At 41.8% G+C, this 15,250-nt stretch overlaps 2 protein-coding genes and 1 long non-coding RNA gene across 3 annotated transcripts; all 3 read right to left on the minus strand.

Annotated features, from left to right (window-relative positions):
- Positions 1-59: 59 nt before the first annotated feature.
- On the minus strand, positions 60-5,066 carry LOC136427969 (basement membrane proteoglycan-like). Its single transcript, XM_066417201.1, has 6 exons — positions 4,895-5,066; positions 4,100-4,270; positions 2,480-2,659; positions 2,116-2,243; positions 1,727-1,813; positions 60-1,418 (listed from the first exon to the last, which is right to left on the minus strand). Exons 1-6 carry the CDS (start codon positions 4,949-4,951, stop codon positions 1,316-1,318), a joined length of 726 nt encoding a protein of 241 aa, XP_066273298.1. The 5' UTR covers positions 4,952-5,066; the 3' UTR covers positions 60-1,315.
- A 405-nt stretch (positions 5,067-5,471) lies between these two features.
- Positions 5,472-7,083, minus strand: LOC136426744 (uncharacterized). Its single transcript, XR_010754341.1, has 3 exons — positions 6,930-7,083; positions 6,318-6,476; positions 5,472-5,628 (listed from the first exon to the last, which is right to left on the minus strand). It is a non-coding gene; the product is annotated as an uncharacterized lncRNA (long non-coding RNA).
- Positions 7,084-7,462: 379 nt separating this feature from the next.
- On the minus strand, positions 7,463-14,742 carry LOC136426923 (multiple epidermal growth factor-like domains protein 9). Its single transcript, XM_066415643.1, has 7 exons — positions 14,449-14,742; positions 12,574-12,732; positions 10,589-10,653; positions 9,586-9,741; positions 8,909-9,076; positions 8,151-8,309; positions 7,463-7,660 (listed from the first exon to the last, which is right to left on the minus strand). Exons 1-7 carry the CDS (start codon positions 14,663-14,665, stop codon positions 7,463-7,465), a joined length of 1,122 nt encoding a protein of 373 aa, XP_066271740.1. The 5' UTR covers positions 14,666-14,742.
- Between the last annotated feature and the right edge of the window lie 508 nt (positions 14,743-15,250).

The raw sequence follows: 15,250 nt of genomic DNA on the forward strand, positions 1-15,250 counted from the left end.
CTAGGGACAACTCTAGCAAGACATGTCTCTTACACATTAACCCCATATTTATCTGTCAATGAGTTTCAAGGAGTTCATTTACTTTCCGATCTCTGAACATGTCATAGCACAAGTAAACGGAGAAACTTTGCGACTTTTCCATGCTTCAGATGAACCACGGTCGTAAGAAAAAAACTAATAATTTCCAAAGAAGGCGACGTCCTTGAATTCGCTTTCATTACCACCATTCCGTCATGTCGGAGGGCTTCGTGCATTAAGTTGTTGACTGCACTTTATTACCTTCGCTGTGTACACGCTTGAATGACAAGCTGTACCGTTAAATAGTCGGCTGTGATAGAACAAAGCACTTGTGAAGGCACGTGAGCCTCGCCACTAGCTATTGACACTAGGGGTGGGTACCGGTACCGTGTACCGGTACAAAACCGGTATTTTCTAATGGACCGGTCCAAAAAAACCGGTCCAGAAAAAATCAGTGGACCGGCCTATGGACCGATTAGAAAATTCACAGTACCAGGCTACCAGCAGGTGGTCACATAACCGGTCTAAGAAAATACAAAACAGCAGATTTAACGAAGATTTTTCGAAGACGTTAGCTGTGAATCATATCTAGATCATTCAACAGACGGTGAAGGGAGTATATTTAATTTAAAGTGCGAATCTAAGAAATTATATCGTTTCATATATGCCGTTAGTGATCCGACACATGCATACACTTGCACGGACAGAGACCTTTACTCGTGTCTCGCTCTCCAAAATATGATGTACTGCGACACTACTATAATCAAGTACAGGTACAGGTCCGGACCTGGACCTGACCATCTGGACCTGGACCTGGACCGGAACTGAATTTTCTGTACCGATACCCACCCCTAATTGACACATTTTCTTGTTGTATATATGACATATCTTGAAACATAAAGTTTATCCGGATAGATATAAGGTCAGTATAGGCCTACAACGTAAGTAAAGCAAGTCATAATTGACTTGCTTCATATACTTGTTTGCAATATTGATTAAGTATATGTCACCTATCACTTTGCCAAAGACAACGCGATTGAAGCTACCATAAATACGCTCTACTTTATAACAAGATACGAGCGTATATTACGTGACATAGAAAAGTGGGCTTAAATGCCTAATATCAATCTATATTCGGGTAGTATCTGAGTCTTCCCGTCTAAAAATAGAGTTATCATAAACACGAATCCGTCGTTATCCTTGTACTTTTTTTGGTCGACTAAATAACATGATAACCTATTAAGGTTCGATAACAACATAATACAATACAGATGCCGCTGTATAATCCTAAAAGTGATCAGTTGCTCCCCTGTCGGCGCCTCCCCTGCCGACCCCTCCCCCTGTCCCTGGTACACCTGCCGCCGACTCTCCTGGGGTCTCCCGTCCAACCTCGGGCACACCTGGAGAGGACACGGCAGACTACCGGTTAGCCTCAGGGCACTTGAGAATATTAAGTTTGCTCGCATAAAGGAATAGCAAAGATTAAAGCGCCGATATTGTTTCAAAGGAAATAGCTGTGTTTGATTGATTGTTTAATTCATCGTTTAATTAATTCATTAATTCATCCATCCATTCGTTCGTTTATCCATCCTTTATTCATTCATTCATTTACTAGTCAACCCCATTGTAAACATGTCAGCAGAGAACCCAAGTAAACAAATTAACAAACTTCATCAGATATTTAGTAGTTTTTCCTGGCAGTCAGTACCTTTCACAGCTCCGCCCGACGTAGCCCCGTTGGCAGTTTGTGCAGGTTGGTTTTCCGTCTCTTGCTATCGTGCAGGTTTTGGCAAAACTGATGAACAAAAGAATTAACTACGTGTGGAACAGAATTAACACTAAGTCTTAAAATGTATACAAAAGCAAATTAAGTTCTATATTTGCTTACGTAAGATAGACATAATGCTAACCTCTTCCCTCATGACCTCATAGAAAGCGGCTTGTAGGCCAATTTGAACTTCTCATAAATAAGCAAAGTTCAAACCAACAAAGGAACAAAAAACGACCAAACAAGTATTAATTGGAATGGTAGAAATTTCCTATGCTTTACATACATATAACCGACCAATGTTTACACAAAAGTCATAGCGGTGTTACCTGTTTGAAGCTATAGTAAGAGGACAGGGGCATTTTGCGCAGTCCCCGAACCTCCCTATGGTGGCGTCGCCATAGTAACCAGGAGCGCACCGCTCACAGAAGTCACCCACGGTGTTGTGTCTGCAGTCCTGCCAGTTACAGATAAAGAAAACAATGAGCAAAGTTAAGGAAACTAATTTCTTTCTATACTCTAGTGAACGGGAATTCCATGTTAGGCTATTTGTAACCGAGTTTCAAGTTGCAAAATCCTGTTCCGCTTGTTCCTGTAAGTGATTCTTCATGCAACTGCTTGTCATGCCTTTGATTTTCCAATGGAATACCTACCCTGTAATACATACATGTTTCTTATGTCGAGCATATTTACCTTGCAGTGTCCATCCTGATTACACAGGGCGGCGTGCCCATGACATTCACACGACGTTTGTGGCGCCGCCGCGACCACGTTGGCCGGACTGCAGTCCATGGGTGTTCCACTAGTGGCGTCGCCAACGTAACCTGGGATGCAGTACTGACAACGGTCGCCTGCGGTGTTGTGCAGGCAGTTCTGTGAGGGGGATGTGAGTGTATCGTGTGATACTGTAAATGTACATAGATGAGAGTCTCCGAAAAATATCACACTTATTATTATACCGAAGGCTGGCGTTAATGAATATGAAATATCATTGACGAGTGGTGAAGTAATGATTTCCAATTGTTACTCCGGGAAGGAGGATGACCTCCTTCAGGGAGTATTGGAAATGCTTTTGTTTGCGCGTTCGCAGCTATAACTCACGATCCCGTTGTCGCATTGGTGTGTAACTTGGCATATCGTTTGCCTGGTTCGGCGTGGTGATGCACAATCGCTTTGTTACACCATAACTACTTTAAACGTCAATCCAATATCGTAACTGCACCCCTATAATTAATGCTATGTCCCACTACCCTGCCATAGGGACCATGTTATAATCCGTTATGCATGACTGGAATACTTCAGGCAGATACGGGGTATAAATCTTTCTTACTTGCTGTGGTCGTATAGTCACTGTTACATTGAAAAATAGACAACGTGCATCACCACACGCAACCTAGCAAACGATATACCAAGTTACATACCAATGCGGCAACGGGAATTGTGAGTTTTAGCTGCGAACATGTGCAAAGTGACCTCCAGTCTGTGTATTAAGTATGTCGTGTCCACTCGCAACTCGCATACAGTATGTACGCACGGGACGGACGATGCACTTTTACGCACAGTGTGAAAATGGCAAATCTCTGGACCTTCAAACTTACCACACTTGTAGTTTATAATACGGAGGCTGTGACAATGTAAAAAGTTTACGCAGGGGATGAAAGATTGTTGAGAAATATCTCTCAGAAAAGTGCGCGCGCCAGTGTCACTTCCGGGTGGTCAGATCCGGTGACCTTTGACCTTCGTGAAATGTTACGATAATATAAATTAGCCTTTTTTATTGCAAATAGCTTGATAGCTATAGATCAGGCCGGCCTGCAATAAATTGCGGAAAGAGGATTTACTGCATATTTGTGATTTCTGATACATCTTAGTTGTAAGGCTGAATGGTTCGTTGATAATTGAAAAGGGGCCATCTAGATCTAACTTTGTGACTTTTCCCGGAATTTCTAGATCCCATCTGTGCCATGCTGTAAAAACATACTTTTCAGCAGGTTGACCACTCCTGTATTGAAAGAAAAAGATAAACAAACACTTTTTCTTTACTTGCTCTAAAACACTACTTGGACAGTGCAGAGATGCAATTTGTGTGGGTCAATACTTGTACATACTATAAATACTTCACGGAGAATTGTGTCCTACGGACTCTTGTTCCAATTGAGTTTTTAGATATCTTATCAATAAATTGTATGTGTGGTCAGTTTAATTGTAATTCAAAGTTGTTATATTGTATATTTCATGTTCGTATAAAGACTCCAAGAAGAAGAATAGTATTACTTATGCATGACTATGGAATGAACAAACAAACAAACTAACCTTACACCTTCCCTCCGCGTCACATGAGTAGGCATGCCCGTGACACTGACAGTGTGGTTCTGTCACGGGCATGGCGGGAAGGCAGGCCCACGGGGACCCGGATGTAGCGATGCCAGTGAACCCAGGCTTACAGCGCTCACAGAAGAACCCGGCTGTGTTGTGCCGGCAATTCTACAGGCACAGGTAAAGGTTGTTTACTCCAAGGATAAGGAAGTTACCAAAAATCAAGAAAATGCAAGTTTCAACCCTTGTCTATGCTGTGAAAATACTATCCAGCGAGAACAGTGTACTACACATATATTCAAACCTGTACAAGTGGCCACCTTTTAATAAGAATTGATATACAGTCAAACCTCTACTAGTGAATACCTCTACATAAGAACCACCTGGCCATTGATATACAGTCAAACCACTATAAGTGACTACCTCTACATAAGGATCACCTGGCCATCGCCATACATATACTGACTCAAACCTGTACAAGTGACCATCTCTACATAAAGACCACCTGGTCATTGATATAAAGTGAAACCTGTATTAGTCACAGCCTCTACATAAGAACCACCTTGCCATTGTGACTACTTTCTGGTGGTCCCTTAGATTTTCTTACAATCCGATCCACTTAGACCAGGTTTTCTAGGTCTTTCTTGGGCAGTTTCATTGTTGAACGTAGGTGATTACAAGTCTTACGATTCCTGGTCCATTACTGCCGATATAAGAGATGTTATTATACATTTACGTGTGAATTATATACTTGATATTTCTCGGCATACAACAAAATAACATAAGACCTACATAACAGCGGCCTTTGTCGTCACACAAGTCCGAATGCCCATGACACTGACACGTCATCACTTCCTGCGGCCACGTCACCACTGGTACGCAGTCGTAGGGCGTGCCCCTGGTTGGGTTGCCACGGTAACCAGGTCGGCAGCTCTCACATCGCGGACCTTCCGTGTTGTGGATACAGTTCTGGGCGAAAATGTACAGGTATGTAGGATTTTTTTTTTCTTAAGAAATGACTTCATCCAATAAACAACAGGTGCAGGAGGAGGGAAAAGTATATATTGGTTATACGAGGACCTCCTCCTATATTCTAATCAAAATCGATTAGACTCTTAGCTTTATATAGCCGACAAATGACAAAACATCAATACATACATGTAGTTCATAGAAATTGATAACGATACAATAACGATAATCAAATAGTTTATACTATGAATAGAGATAAGAGCTGAATATATAAGATTACTACTGGAAATTAGAATGGCTTATAAGATGACTTTTCAGTGGGCACTTTAGTAGGAACGATTGAGAGATAAGGTTGCGTGCAATGCCATAAAAAGTGCACAGGGTCTTACCAAACAGTTGCCTACAGCGTCGCAGGTGACAGAGTGGCCATGACAGTTGCATCCGTGTCCCGCCGCCTGCCGTGGCCTGCAGGACAGAGGAGAACCACTAGTTGGATCCCCTACATACCCCGGCTTGCACGTCTCACACTGTGGGCCTACGGTGTTATGTTGACAATTCTGGAGAATAAATGACGAAATGTTCTTCGTATATGTCAGGGTAGAGATTCCGATCTGGCAGAATCGTCGATTCGACCGGTAGAGATCCCCGGTAGAAATTAGACACTAGCTCAGATCGGGATGCTAGGAATGTGTTAAGGTGTTAGGGTCGTCTCTCCTTTTATCCTAAATTTCAAAGCGACTTGAATCGAAGGTTGAAAGTTCCGACAGTCTCCAATCGGCATCTCTACCAGCAGAATCGGCGATCCTGCCAGAATGCAAAAATGTCCATTATGACATGTACTAGTATACATGAAAGAAAGACCAATTTAATAAACAAGATGCGTGAAAAAAGCTCCTGAAGGGATTTCCATGCATTTTAATAAGATGTGGATCTGCAATGTGCCATCAACCCATGTGGTCAGAAGCATATAGTATTCTGTTAGGGCCCGTTCAAACTTGTGCGTATATTCAAGTTTGTATGAGTTGCGTATCAAAATTTTCAGGGTCAGGTTTTGGTTAAGGAAGAAGTTTTTTTTTTTTTTTTTTTGCTTTGACCCACTGTTGTGCAACCTGGTTATTGAACCGAAAATAATGACTTCTTCGGCCGCAAACTTTACCTAAGACAAAAACATGTCAATGCAAGAACACATCCGGACAGAAATATACGCACAACTTATAATGGGCCTGAAAGTTAAAGCTCATCCTACCAGACATCTTTCAAGAACGTCACACGTTTCCGAGTGTCCGTGGCAGAAACACTGGGGACGAGAGCGCACGCAATCGAGAGGAGTGCCCTGGGTAGCGTCGCCCGTGTACCCCTCCTCACACATCTCACAAAAGGCACCCATCGTGTTGTGCAGGCACTTCTAACAGATTTACAAAACAAGGAAAATTCATGGAAAGACTTTTGAACAAAGGCCAAGCAAAGAAACATAGGTATTACAGATTACAAGACCTTTCTATGGTTCCTTTTTTGGGATATTTATGTTGATTAAAAGTTAGTGATATTGATAACATTCGTCGACTTCTTGTTAAAATGATTTAATTCCAGTTCTGAAATGATTTTATGTAAATGACTTCAGAGTTTATGAACACGTTTATTGAGTAGTGAATAAAGGCTTTGATGTTAATGTTTTCCGTCGTATGAATCCATTATCTATTTATGTTAGTTACAACATCTAATACTTGAGATATTTAAGAAACAATACCGCGTCACAGAATGGAAGAATAGTAGTCAACTTAGAAAAAATTATATCTGATATAATACTGTAGTACAATTCACATATCAGAAGAATGATGTTTTAAGATAATACTAATACCTGACAGCGTCCCTGTGTGTCGCACAGTTTGGAATGCCCGTGACAGAAACACTGCTGTCTGACGAACTGACAGTCGTCTTCAGTTCCCCTAGTGGCGTCTCCATGGTAACCGGACTTGCACCGCTCACAGCGCGCGCCCTCCGTGTTGTGTTGACAGTTCTTGAAAAAAAATTAAAAAGGACTTTCATTAAATATGGTCGTTCGCTTGAATTTTGACAAACTGTTTTCCTTGATAAGCCATTGGCTAAATCTACTCAATACAACTTAACTATTCTCCTCCTTCGGAAAGCGTACTGCCTTGGAGATGCATATGCCTTGGATATGCTTTGTTAACCCGGGCTGAGGTTTCCATTTTAGTGGGCGTGGCTTCCTACCTGCTGTTAACCAATCAGAGCATCGCCTATATGTTTTATGTACGCAAAGCTGAATCTCTGATTGGCTGACAGCTGGTCTTCCATTAACGAGCATACATATTTTCTGTACAGTTTGGAAATGGCGGCCTCTAAAGGACAGAACCACCAATATAGGTTCTGCTATCGCAAACCTGTAAAAATGTGCATACGTACCACGCAGGTACCAGACTGGTCGCATTGTTTGGAGTGTCCGTTACACACGCAGGGCGTGGTCGGTCTGAACTGCTGACAGTCGGTGGGAGTACCGCGCCGCGCGTCTCCCACGTACCCCGGCAGGCACTTCTGACACCGGTCACCAACTGTGTTGTGTGCGCAGAACTGCCAAAAAGACACATGGAATATTGTGTAGAAAGTTATAGTGCCTTGTATACGTATATGCTAGGGCGTCGTCTAGAATTCAGAGTTCACATTCATATCGTTCTTTACAGCTATTCAAAATAAAACGTTATACCGCACAATATTTTTGACCTCCAAACAGTAGTGTAGACTTTCTGAATAAGGAGAAGGAAATCAAAGAAAGAAGAAACACCACTTAAAACGGTTGATGCTTAGGTCGAGGAATGGATGTTGTGTTTCCGGTTACGATTGATATTTATTCTTACATCAACTGTCAAAGCCGCCCTCTTCTGTTAACAGAGTGTGAAATACAGGAGGTCTATTTTGAATATCGTCACTTGAATGTTAGATGAAATATTTTAAGTCCCTCGCAAGCGCCTGATCATGACAAAAAAAGGCTAAGATCGACAGATTTTTGCTTGGGTCGGTCGGGAAACCGGAATCACAACCTTACTCATTTCCTAGGCCTTACCGTGCATTTGCCCAACGCGTCGCAAGTCAAAGAGTGGCCGTGACAGTTGCATCCTGGGAAGAGCGGGCTGCAGTCTCTGGGTGTCTGCTGCCTGGGGTTCCCCACGTATCCCGGCCTGCACCGCTCGCACATCTGCCCCATGGTGTTATGCCTGCAGTTCTGTTGTAGATGGTAAGAGGGTGAGTCAATAAGGTTGCTGTCATTCTAAAATCAACTCATGAAAATCTGAGCAATAAATTGAGATGTTTCAGTCTCAAGAAAATATCAGCCTTCACCTTTGTGTTAAATTTCAACGCGTTTTTGATGGAAAAAAACTTGGCCTGTTATCAGAGAAATTGCATGACGTATTGTCTCACCCTCTTAAGTCCCCGGACACAATTTCCATCTAATGTTAAAAAGACACTCAGAAAGTCCTCAAGAGACGTACTATGTAACAGTGATCTATTTACCTGACACTAAAACATCATACTTGAAGAACAGATCAAGAAAATGTCACCTCATAGTCCAACAACGTCATCTTTTTGTCTTCCCTTATGGGCTCTTTCATGCACTCACTCACTCACTCACTCGATCAACACAGTGGATCGCTGGCGGCATGTACGTAATTTAGTTCTGTAAACTGACAGGGAAAGAAAAACAGTGAAATTTCTCTCCCTTTCCTTTGTTATGACTGTCTGTTTGTCTTTTTTTGTGTCGTTTGCTTGTTTGTTTAAGTGATGCCAACATCATCCCTGAGTAAAGTCCTAAGCTAACCGTACCAGACATCTGCCCTTCTCGTTGCAGAACTTGGCGTGTCCGTTACACTGGCAGGAGGGGGTGTCAGCCCTCTTGCGCCGACAGTCATTCGGTGTTCCCACGGTGGCCACCCCGACGTACCCCTCCTTACACCGCTCACAGTACAGGCCCACCGTGTTGTGTTTGCATCCCTGGAGGCGATACAGACAGTCATGGAGTGGTACCCCCTTTCCACTAGACCGCTGAGCAAGCAAAAATGTCACTGAACGAATTTCATAGATAATGAACACATTTCTTGACGCTTAGTGTGTTTTGTTATCGTTTCAATCCTACTTTTACATCCTGTGTCATGATTCTAATGATGAAATCAACGGTGAAACAAATCCAATACCAATACCAATAAATTGGCTACATTTTCTTGTTGCTAACTTGTAATCAATGGGATTTCCTTAATTCTGAAAATTTTTAGATTATCGAAGATTTTGATACGCGTAGTTCGGACATTAGACAGATAGTTTAGACAAAAAATCGCTGTAGACTCAGCGATCCATATGGTGTGCAATTTTCCTTATATGATCTAGCTAATTTAGAGTTGACATCACATGTATATAAACGAGGTTCATGTCACATGTATATAAACATGTATATAAACGATTATCACACTGTCTCCATATCCATATTATTCTAGTTAGAAGTTTACCTTACAAACTCCAGTACTGTCGCATCTGTTGGAGTGGCCATGACACTGACACTGTTTCATTGGTTTGCAGTCCTCAGGGGTCCCTTTCGTGGCGTCTCCGAAGTACCCGTCCTCACACAGCTCACAGTTCCACCCCGCGGTGTGGTGTTTACATCCCTGTAACGTCAATTCTTTTTACTTCATTTAAGTGCTAGCTCGGCCATCAACATGTAACAGTCTTTCAGATTCGTTAGGCAGTAGTAGTGGGCAACCTCAAGCCAACCGTAGACACTCACGCCTTACACCATTGAGAAAGCTACACCAAGGCGAAACTAGTCTGGATGTGGGCTCGAATAAAGTCTTAAACAGGGACTATGCGGCTACAGCGTCTTTTCTGAAGATACGGCGTGAGTGTGTACGGCTGGCTTGAGGTTGCCCACTACTACCGCCCATATTTTAGATTCGTTGTTAGTTGTGGTGACTCTGGGGAGGGGAGGGAGGTGCCTGTTTATTTTCTATAGCAGCCCTCACCAGGCTACTATATAATAGTATCTATGATACACAAGCAAATACGCTCTCCCTGAGTCGCCTCGGTAATTTGCAGTATGCAATGTAGAATCATCTAATCTAATAAGCCCCTAACAAAAATGCAGGGCCAGTATGCATAGACCTAAAAAGGCTTAAAGTGTCGAAATGCACATTACTTTGAGAAAGCAACAATGTGTGAGTCACATTCGAATTAGAGTTTTATAGCAGTCTTGCTGGAAACATAAACATATATTTGTTATCATTATTGTTGTCAATATTATTATTATTATTATTGTTGTTATCATTATTATTAGTGCTACGATTATTATTGTTACGTTTTGGTTTGTTGTAATTCTGTTGTTATGTCTACCCGGACTGGGATCACAAAGGAATTCCTGTTTCCCTTTGTCCATTTACACCTTGTAATAAAGCTGAAATAAATAAATAAATAAACACTATCAGTTAGATACCCCCCAAAAATGTACCCGCAACTGACCAGACAACGACCGGTCCCATCTTCAATGATGTTGGAGTGTCCATGGCAGGGTCCGTTTGTGTGGTCTAAAAGGAAACACTGGTTACGCAACATCAATACACAAAGTCATCTTTATAACATTATACGTGCATTTGTTTGTTCCTTGGATAACAAACAATACCTTCAACCTATTGGTTATACATGTACATGTATCTGTATGGGTGCCAAACTGGGTGTATGGTCCGTTGTTACACTCCTGGCTCTGGTCGATAAAGACGTTTTTTGCGTTTCGGCGCATGCGCGCCGAAACGCATTCTCCTGGCTTTTACCTTCAAGCAAGGAGGCTTCAAGCAAGGACCAGGGACCAGGGAAGCTTGGTTCAACACTGTGTCGCAGATTTGCATGTGACACAGGACGGCGCAGATTTGCATGTGACACAGGACGGCGACCGCATGTAACTGCTACAACTGTTCGGAAATATCATTGCATTGTGGTTTCGGACTTTGATATCCTGAAAAATGACCATATTACATCTATTCCACAAGATTGCAGAAGAAAAAAAATGATTTCGTCAAGAAAACGACCAAAAATCGGCATAAATGATACCATATAGTAAGGTTATAGTATTACGTCCAGTGTGAATAGTTACGTACCGCAGCTTGGCCGATCTGGCAACGCGAAGCGCTTCGGACCCAGAAGATCCGGGTTCGTCTCCGTGCATGGATTTCTTTTTCTTTTTAGATATTGAATATCAAAAATATATATTGATATTATATTAATCTATCAATATCATATTTATGAATATCATTTTTTTTCATTAATAAATAAAGAAATATTTTATATTTGTTATTTTTAAATATTCATTTAATATATACAAGGCCTTTGTCTTATGAACAGGACTTCATAGATTCCAAACCCGGCATTCGAATTTTTCTGTTCATTGTAATGGAAAATACCGTGCAGCGGCTCCTATGCGCGGTAAGATGATTCTTGCAAAACACTCGCCACTAAACTTCTATCCCCGATGTAAACAGAGGCTCTTGATGTTGTTTGCAAAACAGCGATTCTTTGTTACAGTAGCAAATGCTCCATTGTTCAGTATCGACTTCATTCAGACAACACGGACGTGGAAAGTGGCGCCCCTCGGCACAAAACTATGGGAATTTTCATGAATTTTAGCAAAATTACCCAGGAAAATAAGGAAGAAATGTTGTAAATGCGGAAACCAGAATAATACGGATGAGGTAGCTGTTGATTTGTTTGACATTTGGTAGTCATTTTAGATAGAACCTTAGCTGTTATGAACTTCTATTTCACTTAATTACCATAGTGCTGATGATTCAATGGTGCTTTTTCAAATTTTATGTTTTATTGCGTGCCATGTACATAATTACATTGATAGCTTTTATAATGAGCCTATTATACATTTTACAAATAAGTACAAGTTGTAGGCCAAGACCAGCTTTTTCAAAAGCACTTAAGTTAAGTGACGTAACTTCAAAATTGCTTTCCCCAATCTGCCTTTCTCTATTAAAACAGTACTCATTTCCCAAAATGACAATTTTTCTTATAGACTGAACAGCCCTTGAGTGACTTCCTCTGGCAGATTTTACTTCAAGTAAAGGGAAAAGACAATTCACACTTATAAACGTAGCCGAAACGCCAGCTTTTTTTAAAAGCTCTTGTTTTTTTACAAACTGACCTTGTTGTGAAGATGATTCAATTACAGCGAGTAGGTAACCATCTGAGCAATGTGGCTACTGTAACGTGCTCGAGGTACCTCCTTGAACGCGGGACCACAATCCATGTTTGTTTCAAAAGTGAAAGCGCAGCTTCTATCAGGATTCGAATTCGAACCGGGTTTCCCAGTTACCAACTAATGTAACCAGAAGCTCGTTTGTAAAGCCGTTACAATTGAGTTTCAGGGACATCCGCCTTTACGATAACGTTTGTATAGCTTCAAATGAAAACAAGTAAACAGATAAATCAAAGTACGGAGTACTTACCACATTGCTTCTCATCCGACTGGTCCCAGCAGTCCGGTACGCCGTCACACAGCTGTTTAGCCGTGATACACCGGGCGGGCTTCCCCCATCCCGGGCGGCACAGGTGCTGGTTCGGCCCGCACTTCGGAACCGGCTGGACTGGGTTAGGTTTTCTCGGCGCTGTAGAACATTAGATCAATATTCATATATTCATTTTCATCATCTGCAGCCAGTAGGTACCCATCTGAGTAATGAGGCTGTTGTAGTGCCTTTTAACGTGCTCGACCCCCATTTCATGTCCCTTCCGAAAAAAGAATGCAGCTCAAACCAGGATGCCCTTCTCCGGCTTCGAACTCTACCAGATTAATCTAATTAGAACCAGCTGCTCAATTGTGAGACTACTAGCAATTGAGCTACAAAGGGCATTGTTTGATACCTTTTTGTCTGTTTATGAAAGTTAATTGAGTGATGTTACGAAAAAGAAAACAAAGTGAAAACTGAAATAACCTTTTCAAAACTTTAAAACGTCTGTAAGACGAAACACTACAAATGTCATCAAAGGAAGGAAACTACAACATTTATTTTGCAGTACTATCTTAAGTCGCCAGGCGCATTTAAATTGTCACATAACGTAGACAATGCATCTGGTTTTAACACAACTTTATTCTATCCCATATTGAACCAAATGTATTTGATACGTGACCGTACAATGTGTGAAACATATTTTGTTGCATCTTAGCGAGAAAATGCTGAATGAGACACGATTAATTCTGTTGGCTTCCATCAAATATTCTCCCTTTCACATAAATGGTCTACTCCCAACCCATCGGTGCAAGTGACCTATGACCCCGAGGTCACAGTCTGTAATGAAGTTCAGATGGAGAAATTGGCGCGAAAGTTTGTTGACATCCTGAGGGGACACCAACAGCCTGTATCGTCGGACCATATCGGTATTTCTTCTAGTTTGATTCAATGACAACTTGGTATTCTTACAATTACAAAGTATCAAAACACCTATAGTAGTTTTGCAGCCAGACCCCACTTAAAAACCCCCTCCATACTATTTCACTTTAATATACCCCCTTCATACTTTTTTAACTTGAGTAGATACGTGTTTACAACACCACAGTACTGTAGCTAAAGTCTTTTCAAGGATGTACAATACGTTTCCACTCCCTTCTCTATGAAAACCTGGTACGATGTACTTTTACAAAAAGTATGAAACAGTCCTATAGTTTTGCAGGTAGAACCCACTTGTTGTTGTTGTTGTACACCACCGTGGAATTACTAAATAAGTCATTTCTAGGATATACAACGTGCTTCCAATCCCTTCCCTGTATACTATACTGTACTGTCCTGGCAACCGTGGTGTCAAGGTAATTATAGCCTTGCAACTCGAGGGACCGTTCCTGAAGCTGTAATTTTACTCAGGCGAAGCTGAGGGAGGGGGATCGGATAAAGTTACTCTGGCTTTTTATGATGATCCAGGGCTGTCAGAAACTCGGTAGCTCGATCAGAAAGCTGATGTACAATCACAAAACAACATGTGAACAGCCAGAATCCAGCCAGACAGCCTACCACAAGTTTCATCTCTATAACACACCATGGCTGACTTCTGTTGCACATCGTCACACTTCTACGTGTGTCACAACAATAGAAAGTACATACCCATATAATAGATTTCTTGACTAGAGAAACACACATCACGACTGTTTTCCCAACCTGATATTGTACAATGGCCGAAAGAACAACAAATAGGTACAGATGTAACCGTTAAGTAGAAACCTCACACCGCTTCTCCTGTAAACAGATAATTTCCTCGTCCAAAAGAGTCGCTGCAACGTGTCTTGTTTACCGTAGAATCCTTATGACCTTGAAGCACAGTGCTATACTCACGTGATGGAATACTGCTCCCTATGTTCCCTGTACCGCCCCCACCGGGACAGCCTAGTTCATCCGAAGAATCAAAACAGTTGGTGACTCCATTACAGCGTAAGGACCGGTCTATACAGAACCCGTCAGTACAGGAGAACGCTGTGTCGGGACATGCCGCGTCAACTTGGAGAAGAGTCCATGTATACAGAATAACTACCCCTACTGAGGACACGTACATCTTTCCGATACGGGTTGTATCTCAGTTGGCTTGTGGATATACAGAACTATCTTCTGATTTCCGGTCCCTTGGCTAGAAAGTCTTCTCCCCCAACGGTCGTCACGCATCCTGTTTATTGGGACAGATTCCAATGGAGGCCGTCTGCCTGATTATGTTTTAGGACCTTTTAGGTACCGTTTGTTACCTTCGCCAAGAAGGTTCTGCTTTAAGTTTGATTTGGTTTGATTATTTTTTGTTTGTGTGTTTATGGACAGCATAACTCAAAAATCAGTTTCTGCAATCACTTAATTCCGCGTCACGTACAACTTCAATCAAGGTTTTCTTGTGTATTCGTGAAAGTGACTCTACAGCGTATAGTTGTACTTCATCTCATCATATGTAGACGGTGATTTTATACGACATTCTGAATAATCCTTATCCTCAGATCTGTCACGTGTATTTCTTGATACTGTTAATGCAGAAATGTTCGCGATGGTTTTATGTTTTCACGGCGACCGTTTCACCGCGAACTTTAAACCACCACGAACATTTTTGTCCTATACTGTAGCAGTATGTGACTCTAGCACTGCCGCGAAATCAATTTCA

This window comes from Branchiostoma lanceolatum, chromosome 2 (genome assembly GCF_035083965.1).
Source record: "Branchiostoma lanceolatum isolate klBraLanc5 chromosome 2, klBraLanc5.hap2, whole genome shotgun sequence".
Taxonomy (NCBI): Eukaryota; Metazoa; Chordata; class Leptocardii; order Amphioxiformes; family Branchiostomatidae; genus Branchiostoma; species Branchiostoma lanceolatum.

What these genes read in the sequence shown, in the direction of transcription:
- LOC136426923 (XM_066415643.1), bottom strand. Translation starts at nt 14,665, where the DNA reads ATGTACGTGTCCTCAGTAGGGGTAGTTATTCTGTATACATGGACTCTT. An exon ending in AGGGAGCAGTATTCCATCAC is followed by an intron (nt 12,733 to 14,448) that starts GTGAGTATAGCA and finishes AATGTTCTACAG; the next exon opens with CGCCGAGAAAACCTAACCCA. An exon ending in ACGAGAAGGGCAGATGTCTG is followed by an intron (nt 8,310 to 8,908) that starts GTACGGTTAGCT and finishes CATCTACAACAG; the next exon opens with AACTGCAGGCATAACACCAT.
- LOC136427969 (XM_066417201.1), bottom strand. Translation starts at nt 4,951, where the DNA reads ATGACGTGTCAGTGTCATGGGCATTCGGACTTGTGTGACGACAAAGGC. An exon ending in ACGACAAAGGCCGCTGTTAT is followed by an intron (nt 4,271 to 4,894) that starts GTAGGTCTTATG and finishes CTGTGCCTGTAG; the next exon opens with AATTGCCGGCACAACACAGC. An exon ending in CTTACTATAGCTTCAAACAG is followed by an intron (nt 1,814 to 2,115) that starts GTAACACCGCTA and finishes TTTGTTCATCAG; the next exon opens with TTTTGCCAAAACCTGCACGA.